The sequence below is a fragment of the Rhineura floridana genome, chromosome 2 (genome assembly GCF_030035675.1).
Source record: "Rhineura floridana isolate rRhiFlo1 chromosome 2, rRhiFlo1.hap2, whole genome shotgun sequence".
Taxonomy (NCBI): Eukaryota; Metazoa; Chordata; class Lepidosauria; order Squamata; family Rhineuridae; genus Rhineura; species Rhineura floridana.
The window spans coordinates 207,346,648-207,360,156 of record NC_084481.1 but is presented as its reverse complement, the minus strand read 5'-3'; the positions used below and the strand labels follow the sequence as shown (position 1 = coordinate 207,360,156).

The window sequence follows — 13,509 nt, the reverse complement described above, 5'->3', positions numbered from 1 at the left end:
TACCATGTTGTCCCCCATGCTGTTTAACATCTATATGAAGCCCTTGGGAGCGCTCATCAGGAGATTTGGGGTGAGGCGTCAGCAGTATGCTGATGATACCTAGCTCTGTTTCTCCATAACATCTGAATTGGGAGAGGCCGTACAACCCTAAACCAGGGTCTGGACTCAGTGGTGGGTTGGATGAGGGCCAGTAAACTGAGTCTGAATCCTAGCAAAATGGAAGCGCTGTGGGTTGGTGGTTCCGGAGTTCAGATAATTGGTCAGTTGCCTGCTTTGGATGGGGTTGTACTCCCTCTGAAAGAACAGATCCATGTCTGAGGGTGCTCTTGGATCCATCTTTGTTGCTAGAGGCCCAGGTGACCTCAGTGACTACGAGTGCCTTTTACCAGCTTTGGCTGGTAAGACAGCTACAGCCATTTGTGGACTGGAATAGCCTGACCACTGTTGTCCACACACTGGTTACCTCCAGGCTGGATTACTGTAATGTGCTCTATGTGGGGCTGCCCTTGAGGTTGGTCCGATAGCTGCAGTTGGTGCAAAATGTGGCGGCGAGACTGCTCACTGGGGCATGGTATCGCCAACATGTCACCCCGCTGCTGAAAGAATTGCATTGACTGCCCATTTGCTACCGGGCCAAGTTCAAGGTTCTAGTTTTGGTGTACAAAGCCCTATACAGCTTGGAAGCAAGATATCTGATAAGACCATCTTATCACTTATATACCCAATCGATCACTGCACTCTGCAGGTGAGGGCCTCCTGCAGATACCATCTTATCACGAGGTCCGTTCCACACAACATAGGAAACAGACCTTTAGTGTGGCGGCACCTACCCTGTGGAATTCTCTTCCTTTAAATATTAGACAGGCTCCATCTCTGCTATATTTTCGGTGCCTTTTGAAGACCTTCCTCTTTCAACAAGTGTTTTAAGTTGAGACCTTATCCCAGTCTGCTTCTGTGTTGGAATTGCTTTTTAATATGTTTTTAAACCTTTTTCAATCTAGACAATATGTTTTAAACCTTTTTTTAAAGATGTCTTGAAAGCTTTTAAAAATGTTTTTAAAGATGTTTTGTTTGAATGTATTTTAAAGTCTGTTTTTATGATGTTTTAAAGTGCTTTTGTTTACCGCCCTGGGCTCCTGCTGGGAGGAAGTGCAGGATATCAATAAATAAATAAAGGAGGGCACCATCTCTGTTATCTTTTCAGCGCCTGCTGAAGACCTTCCTCTTTCAACAAGCCTTTTAAGTAGAGACCTTATCCCAGTCTGCGTCTGTGTTGGAATTGCTTGTTAAGATGCTTTTAAATATGTTTTGTTAATATGTTGTAAAGTTTTTTGTTTTTAAGATGTTTTAGAATATTTTTAGTATTTTCATTTGCTGCCCTGGGCTCCTTTTGAGAAGAAGGGCAGGACATACATTTAATAAATAAATAAATAGTAAATCAAGTTGAAGAACATTTAGATTTTTAAGCATAGAAATGGTACCCAGGCATCTTCTATTTGAGGAAACTTGTATTGTCTATATTGGGGACATAATGTGGCGTGCAACAGTAGGAGAAGTAGTAAAAACTAGTGTATTTTATTCTTTTTAGTAGGACATAGTTGGGGGGGAGGAAGGATGTCATTGCTTCATCCTAGCATTAATGAAGTGTTAAAACATGTTCACCCATATGAAATGGATGGAGATTTTACCCATTGTTTGTCAACCCAATTTGATATGCTACTATTTCTGTGCATGTGGTTATGCTAAAAATGCTTCTACTATCAGTTGATGGGGTGCTATAGAAATAAGTTCTGCTTTGATATAACATAGTACAGACTTAATGACATTTAATTTTTGAGGCAGATAATTTTATCTGACATGAACAGTTAGCAGGACACATGTATTCATGCATGTAATTGGAACAAAGTTATAAAAGGTAAAGATGCCTTTTGGCTGGTCTTGCAAGGAGGAAGTAGTTGATACTATTTTATAGATCTTATCGAATAAAATAGGAAGTTTTGTATTTCTGTGTCTTCTTTTCATTCCCACCAATAACTCATAGTTCTTGTATTTTCTAAATTCCCAGAATTAAAAAGTGGATGCCAGAAAATAATAATGCAATTGTAGTTGAGTAGATGCAGAGTTTCCTCTAGCCTTCTTATTCGCTGCAGTGTGAATTATGCCCTAGCTCCTTCTTTGCCTTTAGAAATATGAATTTCCTAAATGTCAGCTGAGCTGTAGTGGAATTAGAGGGACAGGAAAGTTCCTGAGACTGCTGAGATGATCTGTGATCCAGAGGGGTATGAATGTATCTGATATATTCCCCAAGCTTCTCGCCCAGTTTCCAAAATAGTTGGGTCAAACTAGAAAAACAGCATCTTTTGTCTAGTTTGCAGCTGTCTGATTTATGCTCAACTCCTTGATCATACTATATAGACAGCTAGAGTTCAACTGAAAAGCTTAATTGGGCAACATATATTTTATTCAGATTTTCATTAGATAGTCCCAATTCAGGGCTTTAAAATAGATTTTTACATAGAGAAAAATGTTGCCTAAGAAAGAAGTGAGATGTTTGCTTTACCTGAAGGCTCACCAGGGGATGCCTGCGACATTGAAAAGAGGTTTAGGTTGCTACTCTGCTGAATTTGGCATTCTTGAAACATCTAAGCAGCTGGGGAAACCTGTTTGAATTTATTACAAGCTATTGAGGGGCAAATCCTCCCTTCCACTAGATGTGCTGTACAGAATTTGGAGTGAGGAGGCACAAATTATCATCCAGTGGAAGAGATTACTGGCATCAGTTCAAAACATCCAGTATAAGCTAAATTTTAATTCAAATCCACTGGGGGAGAGAAGGGAATAATACAGCCCTGGAAATGTCATATGGCCAGTGGTCACCTAGCACATTGTCTGGAAATGTAATGTAATAGCCGCTGTTTTGGAAGTTGTAGCTTCTTCTGTTTCCAATTGTATTTGCACATTCTAAAATATACTGTCAAAATGTGGAGCTGTATTGAGGGGGGGAGGGATATTGCCAAGAAGCATGTCCTGAGCTGTTCAAATGATATACTAAGGCTTGGTCACATGTTATACTGAATTCAGGGACAAACCATCTCTATACATGCACAAGTGTTTGTGTGAAAAAGTGTAGGCTTTTTAAGTAGCTCAACTACTGTATACAGAAAATTGAAAATGGACTGCCTTCAAGTTGATCCCGACTTATGGTGACCCTATGAAATAGGGATTTCATGGTAAGCGGTATTCAGAGGGGGTTTACCATTGCCTCCCTCTGAGGCTAGTCCTCCCCAGCTGACTGGGGCCTGCTCAGCTTGCCACAGCTGCACAAGCCAGCCCCTTCCTTGTCTGCAACTGCCAGCTGGGGGGGGCAACTGGGCTCCTTGGGACAATGCAGCTTGCCCACGGCTGCACAGGTGGCCGAGTATGTAACCTTTGAGCCGCTCACTGTGGGGGTGATCTTTAGCTGGCCCTTGACACCCAGGAGACACGAGCAGGGATTTGAACTCACAGACACTAGACTCCCAGCCAGGCGCTCCTCCCCACTGTGCTATACCAGCTGTATTACTGTATACAGGGGTAGACAAAATGTACACTCATTGAATATAATGTCTGAACATCCCTCTGGCATCTTGGAATTCTGGGTGTTTGCCTGGGTGTAATCAGAAATTCAGTCAGGTCATGAAAGAGGCTTGCAAATGGTGGCCAGTGCTATTTGGTTTATACTTAGAAATTTTCATTAAAAAATAATACTTCTCTGATTCTTCTTGATTTGCTCAATTCAAAAGTCTACTGCAGTAGTCACCAACTTTTTGGGAACATGTGTCTAAAGTTCCAAGAATATACAATCTATTTGCAGCTTCCCATATCCTTGGGTGGCTAGTCGGCCTTATCATAACCAGGCTCATGGGCTTCATCCTATTAATATTATTAATATTATTATTATTAATAATAATAATAATAATAATTTAATTTGTGTGTCGCCTATCTGGCCGATGGCCACTCTAGGCGACGTACAATGCAATTGCAATGATGCATCACAATAAAATACAAATAGAATACAACATGACAGTAAAATAGTAACAGTTCACAGTAATAGGCAATTTGTCCTAAAAATTAGCCCTCCCCGGAAGTCCCAAAGGCCTGTCTGAAGAGCCAGGTCTTCAAGGCTTTGCGGAATACGTTCAGGGAAGGGGCATGCCGAAGATCATATGGGAGGGAATTCCAGAGAGTGGGGGCCGCCACTGAAAATGCCCTCTCTCTAGTCCCCACCAACCTAGCTGTTTTAGTTGGTGGGACTGAGAGAAGGTCCTGAGTGGCTGATCTTGTCGGGCGGCATAATTGGTGGCGCTGGAGGCGCTCCATCAGGTAAACTGGGCCGAAACCGTATAGGGATTTAAAGGTTAATACCAACACCTTGAATTGAGCCCGGAAAATAACTGGAAGCCAGTGCAGATCGAACAACACTGGGGTGATGTGTTCTCGGCGGCGACAATTTGTGAGTAGTCGAGCCGCAGCATTTTGTATAAGTTGCAATTTCTGGACCGTTTTCAAGGGTAACCCCACGTAGAGCGCATTACAGTAGTCTAAATGAGAGGTGACCAGGGCATGTACTACCAGTGGGAGCTGATGAACAGGGAGGTGGGGTTGCAGCCAACGAATGAGGTGTAATTGATACCAAGCTGCCCGGCTCACTGCCGAAATCTGAGCCTCCATGGACAGCTTGGAATCAAGAACAACCCCAAGGCTGTGGACCTGGTCCTTTAGGGGTAATCTCACCCCATTGAACATCAGGTCAACATCTCCCAACCTTCCCTTGTCTCCCACAAGTAGCACCTCAGTCTTACCGGGATTCAGCTTCAACCTGTTCTTTCCCATCCATCCACTCACAGATTCCAGGCACTTGGACATGGTCTCCACAGCCAACTCTGGCGAAGATTTAAATGAGAGATAGAGCTGAGTGTCATCCGCATATTGGTGACACTGCAGCCCAAATCTCCTAATGATTGTCCCCAGCGGCTTCATATAGATATTAAATAGCATGAGAGAGAGGATAGAGCCCTGTGGCACACCACAATTGAGAGGGCAAGGTGATATCTAGTGGCCCCCACCTTGGCAGATTTGTGTTTTACCATATTTACATTGCAAGGGAGTGGGGGCAGGTATGGTGGAAAGGTAGTAAGATTTTAAACGATTATAATTTATTTAATTTTTTTTATTTAATTTAATTTATATACCGCCCTAAGCCCGAAGGCTCTCTGGGCGGTGTACAAAAGATAAAACAAGCACAGTGTATAAATACAATAAATACAATAAATCAAGAAACAAAAACAAACAAACAATAAAAGAACCAAACAACGTCCAAAATATCCAAGGAGGGCTTCTTTAAGATTGGTTTTATTACCTCCTTGAGAGTTGATGGCATCATGCCCTCTTCCAAGGATTTTAATATTTCTACCCCTCCTTCCGGCCAAAAGGCCCTCAAGGCGGCTTACAAAAATATAAAAATACACCAATAAAACATCAATAATACATCAATAAAACAATAAACAATAAAAACAATACAATTTGTAATACAATTCAATGTTAACACAAACTACCTGCCCCCTCACTTTGGCAAAATAGGTGTTATAGGCATTGGGCTACTTTGCAAGGCTAGCCACACTCTCTCAGTCATAGTCCTATCCCCATAGTTCTGGGTGTGGCGCGGCCCTCTTAGCCCGCGGAAGCCAGGGCTCCTCCTTATGATGGCGGTGGGATGGCAGTTCTGGCCCTGGAGCCGCCGGTTTGCCTTGCGATGGTCCCAAAGGTGGAGCCCGATGGGGGGGGAGGGAGAGTGAGAAGCCTCCGGACATACTCTTTTAGAAGAACATGATACAAACATGTTTTGTAATTTATTAAGAAGTTAATAAACAGTTCATAACAGAAAAAAAACCTTTGCAATATATGATCTAGTATAGTGCATCTGGATTGCTTTTCACTTCCTTTGACTTCCACATTATTGTAACATTGAAAATCCATCTATCTAAATAACATTAATTCACACATTAAAAATCCTTGCATATTCTGAAGATTTTGGCTACTTCAGTCTTCTGCTGAGAATGCCCAGTTTCTTTCCGGAAGAAGGAAAAGTTTGAAGTATTTGGCTGCATTTTTTTGTTTTGCACCTTGTCATTTAATCTCTTTAAGTCCTCCAGTAGAAAATGGTATGAAAATGCTGGGCGTTGAGAAGAAACTCGTACACAAAACCATGGCTTTTACTCAAAGCCCAGTTTGCTCACAGAGTTTTTGTTAAATTAAAGACTCCTGGCTATAAGCCCAGATGCCTCAGATTAATGCTAGTTTTCTTAGATGTTCTAAAGTTGTGAGGAGTGGTGGGAACTATTGAGATGTTTCTTGTACTGCAGACCTAGGTGTAGACTGCTTACAGTTTGTCTCCCCTACTTAAGTTCATATTTCCCAAATGAGGTTTCCTGTTGTTTGGCTTACAACTAATTTTTAAAATACCAAATTCAAAGACTGTTAAGAATTTGGAAAGAGTCATTTGCATGTTTATTGTTGCGCAAGCATGTACATTTGTTTTCCGCTGAGTATTGTATTTGTTTGGGAGGAGCTGCCACATCCTCATACTTTAATTAGCAGTAAAAGTGAGTATCTATGAATATATAACCATAATCTTAGAAGTCAGTGGAAAAATATTAGCTGAGGTTTGTTCTTTTTCCAAAAACTGAAGGAGGATAACTTTTAAACATGACTGCTAGGGCTGGATAAATACTTCAGATTCCTCAGCATCAGTACTGTTTGGGTTTTTTTATGCTGCCGATTTTACAATACTGAGAGAATGGTCTAAATTTCTGGGTGCTGCCATTGCATTTTTAGAGGATCAAGCACATTTGACTTTACCAGACATGGTGTGTGGTAAATGATAACTTTGAAATAAGGGTTTCGGATCTGGAGCTGAAGGAAATCTTGCAGATAAGCAGATACATTTTTATGTGTATGCTTCCCTCCATTTAGTTTCTTCAAAAGCTGCGTTACCTAAATGCTGGCTGGCCTTCGTAGCCAAGCCAGAAATTGTCATCAGGCCCCCGCCCTTCCCTATCAGCACATACTTACATGGAATTAAGCCCCATTGTGTTCAGTGAGGCTTACTCCCAGATAAGCGTACATAGGGTTGCTGCCTTAATCCCTTAATTTGAGGAGGGAAGTGTGAGCTGCCCAACCAAGGTGATTGCAGAGGAAAGGTCTGGGGCTTAATTGCGTTGAAGAGGCATGAAGATTTTCTTTGTTACGTTGTGCACCCCCCAAGCCAACCTTCCTTCTTAGGTGGGGCAGCCACATTTCTAGTTGAGGCATTGGGGGGAGTTGTTGTTATGTGCCTCCAAGTCAACTGCGACTTATAGCGACCCTATGAATCTGTGACCTCCAAGAGCATCTATCATGAACCACCCTGTTCAGATCTTGTAAGTTCAGGTCTGTGGCTTCCTTTATAGAATCAATCCATCTCTTGATTGGCCTTCCTCTTTTTCTACTCCCTGCTGTTTTTCCCAGCATTATTATCTTTTCTAATGAATCATGTCTTCTCTTATGTGTCCAAAGTAAGATAACCTCAGTTTCATCGTTTTATCTTCTAGTGATAGTTCTAGTTTAATTTGTTCTAACACCCAATTATTTTTCTTTTTCACAGTCCATGGTATGCGCAAAGCTCTCCTCCAACACCCCATTTCAAATGAGTTGATTTTTCTCTTACCTGTTTTTTTCACTGTCTAACTTTCACATCCATGCATAGAGATTGGGAATACCATGGTCTGAATGATCCTGACTTTAGTGTTCAGGGATACATCTTTGCATTTGAGGACCTTTTCTAGTTGTCTCATAGCTGCGCTCCCTAGTCCTAGCCTTCTTCTGATTTCTTGACTATTGCCTTCATTTTGGTTAATGATTGTGCCAAGGTATTGATAATTCCTGACAAGTTCAATGTCCTCATTGTCAACTTTAAAGTTACATAAATCTTCTGTTGTCATTACTTTAGTCTTCTTGACATTCAGCTGTAGTCCTGCTTTTGTGTTTTCCTCTTTAACTTTCATCAGCATTCGTTTCAAATCATTACTGGTTTCTGCTAGTAGTATGGTATCGTCCGCATATCGTAATTTTTTAATATTTCTCCCTCCAATTTTCACACCTCTTTCATCTTGGTCGAATCCCACTTTCCGTATGATATGTTCTGCGTATAGTTTAAATAAATAGGGTGATAAAATACACCCGTCTCACACCCTTTACGATTGGGAACCAATCAGTTTCTCCATATTCTGTCCTTACAGTAGCCCCCTTGTGCAGAGTATAGGTGTGCATCAGGACAGTCAGATGCTGTGGCACCCCCACTTTTTTTAAAGCATTCCATAGTTTTTCCTGATCTACACAGTCAAAGGCTTTGCTGTAATCTATAAAGCACAGGGTGATTTTCTTCTGAAATTCCTTGGTCCGTTCCATTATCCAATGTATGTTTGCGATATGATCTCTGGTGCCTCTTCCCTTTCTAAATCCAGCTTGGACGTCTGGCATTTCTCGCTCCATATATGGTAAGAGCCTTTGTTGTAGAATCTTCCAGGGCACAATAGTACTCAACATCAGAGCTTGGAAAAGTTACTTTTTTGAACTACAACTCCCATCAGCCCCAGCCAGCATGGCCACTGGATTGGGAGTTGTAGTTCAAAAAAGTAACTTTTCCAAGCTCTGCTCTACATATTTGTAGTTCTAGCTTTCTCCTAGTTTGTGAGTTTGGTCATATAAGCATTCCTAAAACTCTGGAAAACCAGAAATTTATTGATGGCGGAAGAGGATTTTTAAAGTCTTTCCAATTTAATATTTTTGCTGCTATTAATAAGTTATAATCTCTTGGTTGTCTTCTGAAATTATGCTCTTGAGATACCTAAATATTGTTTCAAAACAGTATCTAGGGAGGTCCTGACCAAGGATGGTGTTTATTTCTGTCAATACAGACTCCCAAAATATTTTAATTAATGGGTAAACCCAACTTATATGAAATATTGCAGTTGGGGTTTTCAGTGTAGCTGGGGTCAAATACCCCCTCCTAAATTATAGAGTTTTTTTACATGTATGCAGACCTTTTTTAAATAATTTGTTTCATCTCAGCCAAATACAGCCCAAAATTAAGAAGAAAGGCTAATTGGCATGATTGTGGAGGCAAGGTGGGAAACAGATCAAATAAGAAGTCCACATGTAACAGATTTACTTACGGGGAAAAAAAGAATAATTTCAAACATTTGGTGTTAGCATATAAGAATATTTACATTTCCTCCCAATTGTTTACCTTTCAGACTATTGTAAGTTTTAAAAAACATTTTCTCATGGAACATTGAGGTGGCTGGAAAGATCCTATGTAGTATGAGAAACACACTGATTTGTAGCATTGTCCCCCAGCCACCCAGCCCAGCCAATGTGTAGAGGTGGATCATAAGTACTTTTCTCCCCCCCAGCCCTGATAATTGACAAACTCTTGTAAATATAGAAAGCAGCTTATGATGCGATATGGTATATTGCCTTTGGGAAAACATAAAGTTGTGCTTTCCTGGAAGAGGGTGAAATGATCATGTCTATATCACAGCATTGGTGTCAGTAGTCCATTTTAATAGAACCTCAGTGAATTACTTTAATCAATGTTTTTCTGTAGGCAGGAAAGGCCCAGCATCCAACAAAAAGTGATGACTCATTGCCAGAGAGATTTCTTACTTGCTCATGTGCATGGCTTGGGGTAGGGTCTTGTGCCCAGAACTGCACGATATCTCAAGATCTCTGCCAATTTACTCACCCTGTCATGCACCCAACTCCCTAGACTCAGTGTTACAGGGAAGGGAGTACCTTCATCGCTTCATGTACAAGATCCTACATGCTGCACAACACATATTGCAGCTATGTTACGTTGATTCCCAACCACATGCATCTCTATTTTTTCTTTATTTTATTTATAAAATAATTTCCATGCTGCTTTTTATGTGGGTACCAAAGTATTGTGCAGCTTTATTAAAACAATATTATGTTAAAGCAAATTGGAATATACAAAATAAGTCGCATAATAAGCACAGTAAACACAGTAAGCAAGCCAATCATCAGGAATCCACAAATGCCTGGGGGAACAAATATTTTTTTAATTGCTGGTGGAACTCAGTACTGAGTATGCCTGCCAGATCTCTGACAGGAGATTGTTCCACAGCCCAGGTGCCACTGCAGAGAGACCCCTTTTGCTGGTTATTGCCAGATGAAGAAGATTAGGCTGAGGCACCACAAGGACTCCTCTAAAGATACTATTGCTTTGGTAGGTTCCTGTGGAAGAAGGCATTATCTTAGATAACTTAAAGCCCTTAACAACTTAGGTCAAGTTGTTTAAAGGCCTTAAGTCAATAACAGAACTTTAAACTTAGCTCAATAACAAATTGGCAACCAGTGCAGTTTCTTCGAGGTACTAGATGCGTGATGTAAGGTGCACCTGTAAATTGCTTAGCCGTAGCATTCTGCACCAGTTGCAGCTTCTGAACAAAGCCCAAGGGTAGCCACACATAGAACACGGTACAGTAGTCTCATCTTTGCAGTGTAAGTAGATTTAAACAGCACCTTTTGTGCATATAACCACTGAACCTGCATAATTTATAGGAATTGAAATTTCCTCAAACATTTCCTTAACCATTGTGTATCAATTTTTTTTTTTAGTGTTTGAAAAAGTGATGCACTTCTTTACCCTGGCCTTTGACACTTGAGTGTTGTTTTTAGGACCCACCCTAGTTTTTGTGATGTGATTTTAGGTTGCTCATAATGATGTATTTTAAATCTGTTGTGACCAGCCCTGGGACCTTGGGTGACGGGCAGGCAATAATAATAAATAATAATAATAATGCAAAATTAATTAGCAGACAAGTCAACCTATTTACCAACAACTTTGTTTTTATGGTAAAAGTGGTTTAATGATTGAAGACTCACTAACAGAAAACTCATAGTGAATGTGTTGATTAGAAACATTTTTGTCCTGCTCTTGTACTGAAAACTGCTCCCATAATGGCTTACAAAGATCAGTAATAAGACAATCCCATCCCCGCCCTCAGGCTTACCATCTAAAAGTTACAACACAAAAAGAAGAGCCATTGGGAAGGAGGAAAAAAACAATCAGAGTCAAGCAGTAGTTCTTAGTTTTGTTGTTGTTATGTGCCTCCAAGTCAACTACGACTTATGGCGACCCTATGAATCAGTGACCTCCAAGAGCATCTGTCATGAACCACCCTGTTCAGATCCTAAATTCTTAAGATGACCAGCTGGAATGGAAGCCTTTCAGGAAGAGGAGCCAGAACTCGCTTAGTTTCTCAACCTAGCCAGTGGAGTGGCCCTGCCTCTCTCCTGTCCCTGTACTTTAGCCTGGTGGAATGGCTGCTGCCAGGTGATGGTTGAGGGAGGGAAGGGCCAGGTGCAGCTGATCTCCCAGCAAAATTGATGGTCGCCTTATTTCTCTTCTTTCCTTGGCCATTGCACAAGGGAATGGCTGCCCTCTCATAATGATTTTTTTATTAAAACCCAAATACATCCTTTAAAACAGAAGTTAACCAAGGTAGTGTACCGCATAATAGCTTAAGACAATGTACAAAAACTCATTACTATAAACATTTATATGTGCTGTATTTAAAGAACAATTAAAACTGGGGTTATGACACCAAAGGCCTAGGAAGGCCTGAGTTGAATAGAATAGCTCTTACTCGCTGATGAAATATTTTCAGCATACGGACTCTGAGTTAGAGCTGTTCCCTCTACAGCACTTCATTACATTTATAACCTGACTTTTTCTCCAAGTATCTTAAGGTGGTGAACATAGCTTTTTCCTCCATAGCAATCTCATAAGATAGCTTAGGCTGACAGATATAGTGACCGACGGACGGACAGACACACAGCCCCATTAAATACAATAAGACTTAGTTCTGAGCAAATATTCATAGGATTGGACTTCCAGCCTGTTAAGTGCAGCAGCATTGGTGACTTTGTTTTTCTGTTCTAAATAAGTTTTTTCCCCCCTGGCATCTGTCATAATGGATGTTCTCTTCCTGAATTAAGCTAAGTACAGCTCTGTACCTGGGAAGATAGTAATGATTATGATTATTATTTTTTGTGCAGAAATGAAGGCAAAGGACCCGTTTGAACCATGCCTTGAAGTTGTATAATGGATTATGGAACTGTGCGCTGATGAGCCAGCAAGTGGAATGCCTGAGTGACTGAAGAAAATGGGTGCTAATGCTTCAAACTACCCTCATTCGTGTTCCCCAAGGATAGGGGGAAATTCTCAGGCTCAACAGACATTCATAGGTAAGCTTTGATATTTCCCTCCTGTCTTTAAGTTTTAGTTTGCACATTTCCAAGGATAGGTCTTTTTTCAGTATCTGTATTGAAGACTGGCATGTTAAATAGATCTGAAATAGTTGGGTGCTATGGCTTTTGTGGATTCACAGAATTTCCATTTATTATATTTCTGAGTTCTATAACAATGTTCTCTGAGCAATGAACAAATAAAATGGCTTAAGAGAGTCATAAAATAGACTCAAACACTAAAAGCAAGGCAGCACAATGTAACTCAAAACATATTTGCTGATGTAAAACCATGAGAGCAATCTCATAAGGTTAAAACACGAATCCAACCAGCAGAGGTTAAAATTCTTTCAGCACTAAATTAAGAATATTTCATCAGCAAACAACAAAATCTTATGAAGACTGGGCAAACAAGGTATTTGGTACTGAAAAGTTATTAATGTTTGTATCGGGAAAGCATTCCATAATTGGGGGCCACAGCTGTGATGGCCCTCTCCTTGTGTACTCAGTCTCTAAACCTCATGAAGAGAAGCTTTGTTTTTATAAAAAAGCATTTATGTACCACTTAATATTTCAAAAATCTCTAAGCAGTGTACAGTCTAAAAAACCCGACAACATTAAAACAAAAACACAGCCGAAAACCTGTGAAACAGCAATGTAAAAGCCTAAAAGTGAATAAAAGGTAATTTTTGACAATCTCTCAATTACCTGTGTTCACAGTATTCACTATGTTGTTAAATAGAATAATTTTTCAAGGGAATACTTTCACCTTCATCAATATATTATGCCAAAGTTTTCATTTTAAAATAAACACTGGTACAAAATTATATTTTTTGCTAACACAAGATGTGTCAAAAACAAAGAGTAATATTTTACTAAAAGGTTTGCTACTTAAGCTGATAGTTGCTATTCAGTGTTTCCCTCTTTACTTGTAGTAAGACAGACATTCTGACATTGTAAGTAAAGTATATGTGAATTAGAAATAGAAGTGAACGGGGCTCAATTTAGCTTTATTGGGCAGTCATCTCCCCTTTAAAGATGATTTGCTCAGCAGCATATATAGGCTGTTGTACATGGAAGTTGTTCTAAAGTTCACAGCGTTCTGCTAGTTTCTCTGCTGCCACAAAAGAAAAAGGCAAATCAGATAAGAGACATTTA

At 40.3% G+C, this 13,509-nt stretch overlaps 1 protein-coding gene across 2 annotated transcripts in view; it reads left to right on the top strand.

Moving 5' to 3' along the window:
- The window catches only part of BTBD7 (BTB domain containing 7), a 100,430-nt gene that overhangs the window by 22,386 nt on the left and 64,535 nt on the right, over positions 1-13,509 (top strand). For both annotated transcript variants that reach the window (XM_061612011.1, XM_061612012.1), the window contains exon 2: positions 12,163-12,351. In XM_061612011.1, coding sequence (XP_061467995.1) covers positions 12,270-12,351 — 82 coding nt within the window. In that variant the 5' untranslated portion in view covers positions 12,163-12,269. The remainder of the gene's footprint in view (positions 1-12,162; positions 12,352-13,509) is intronic.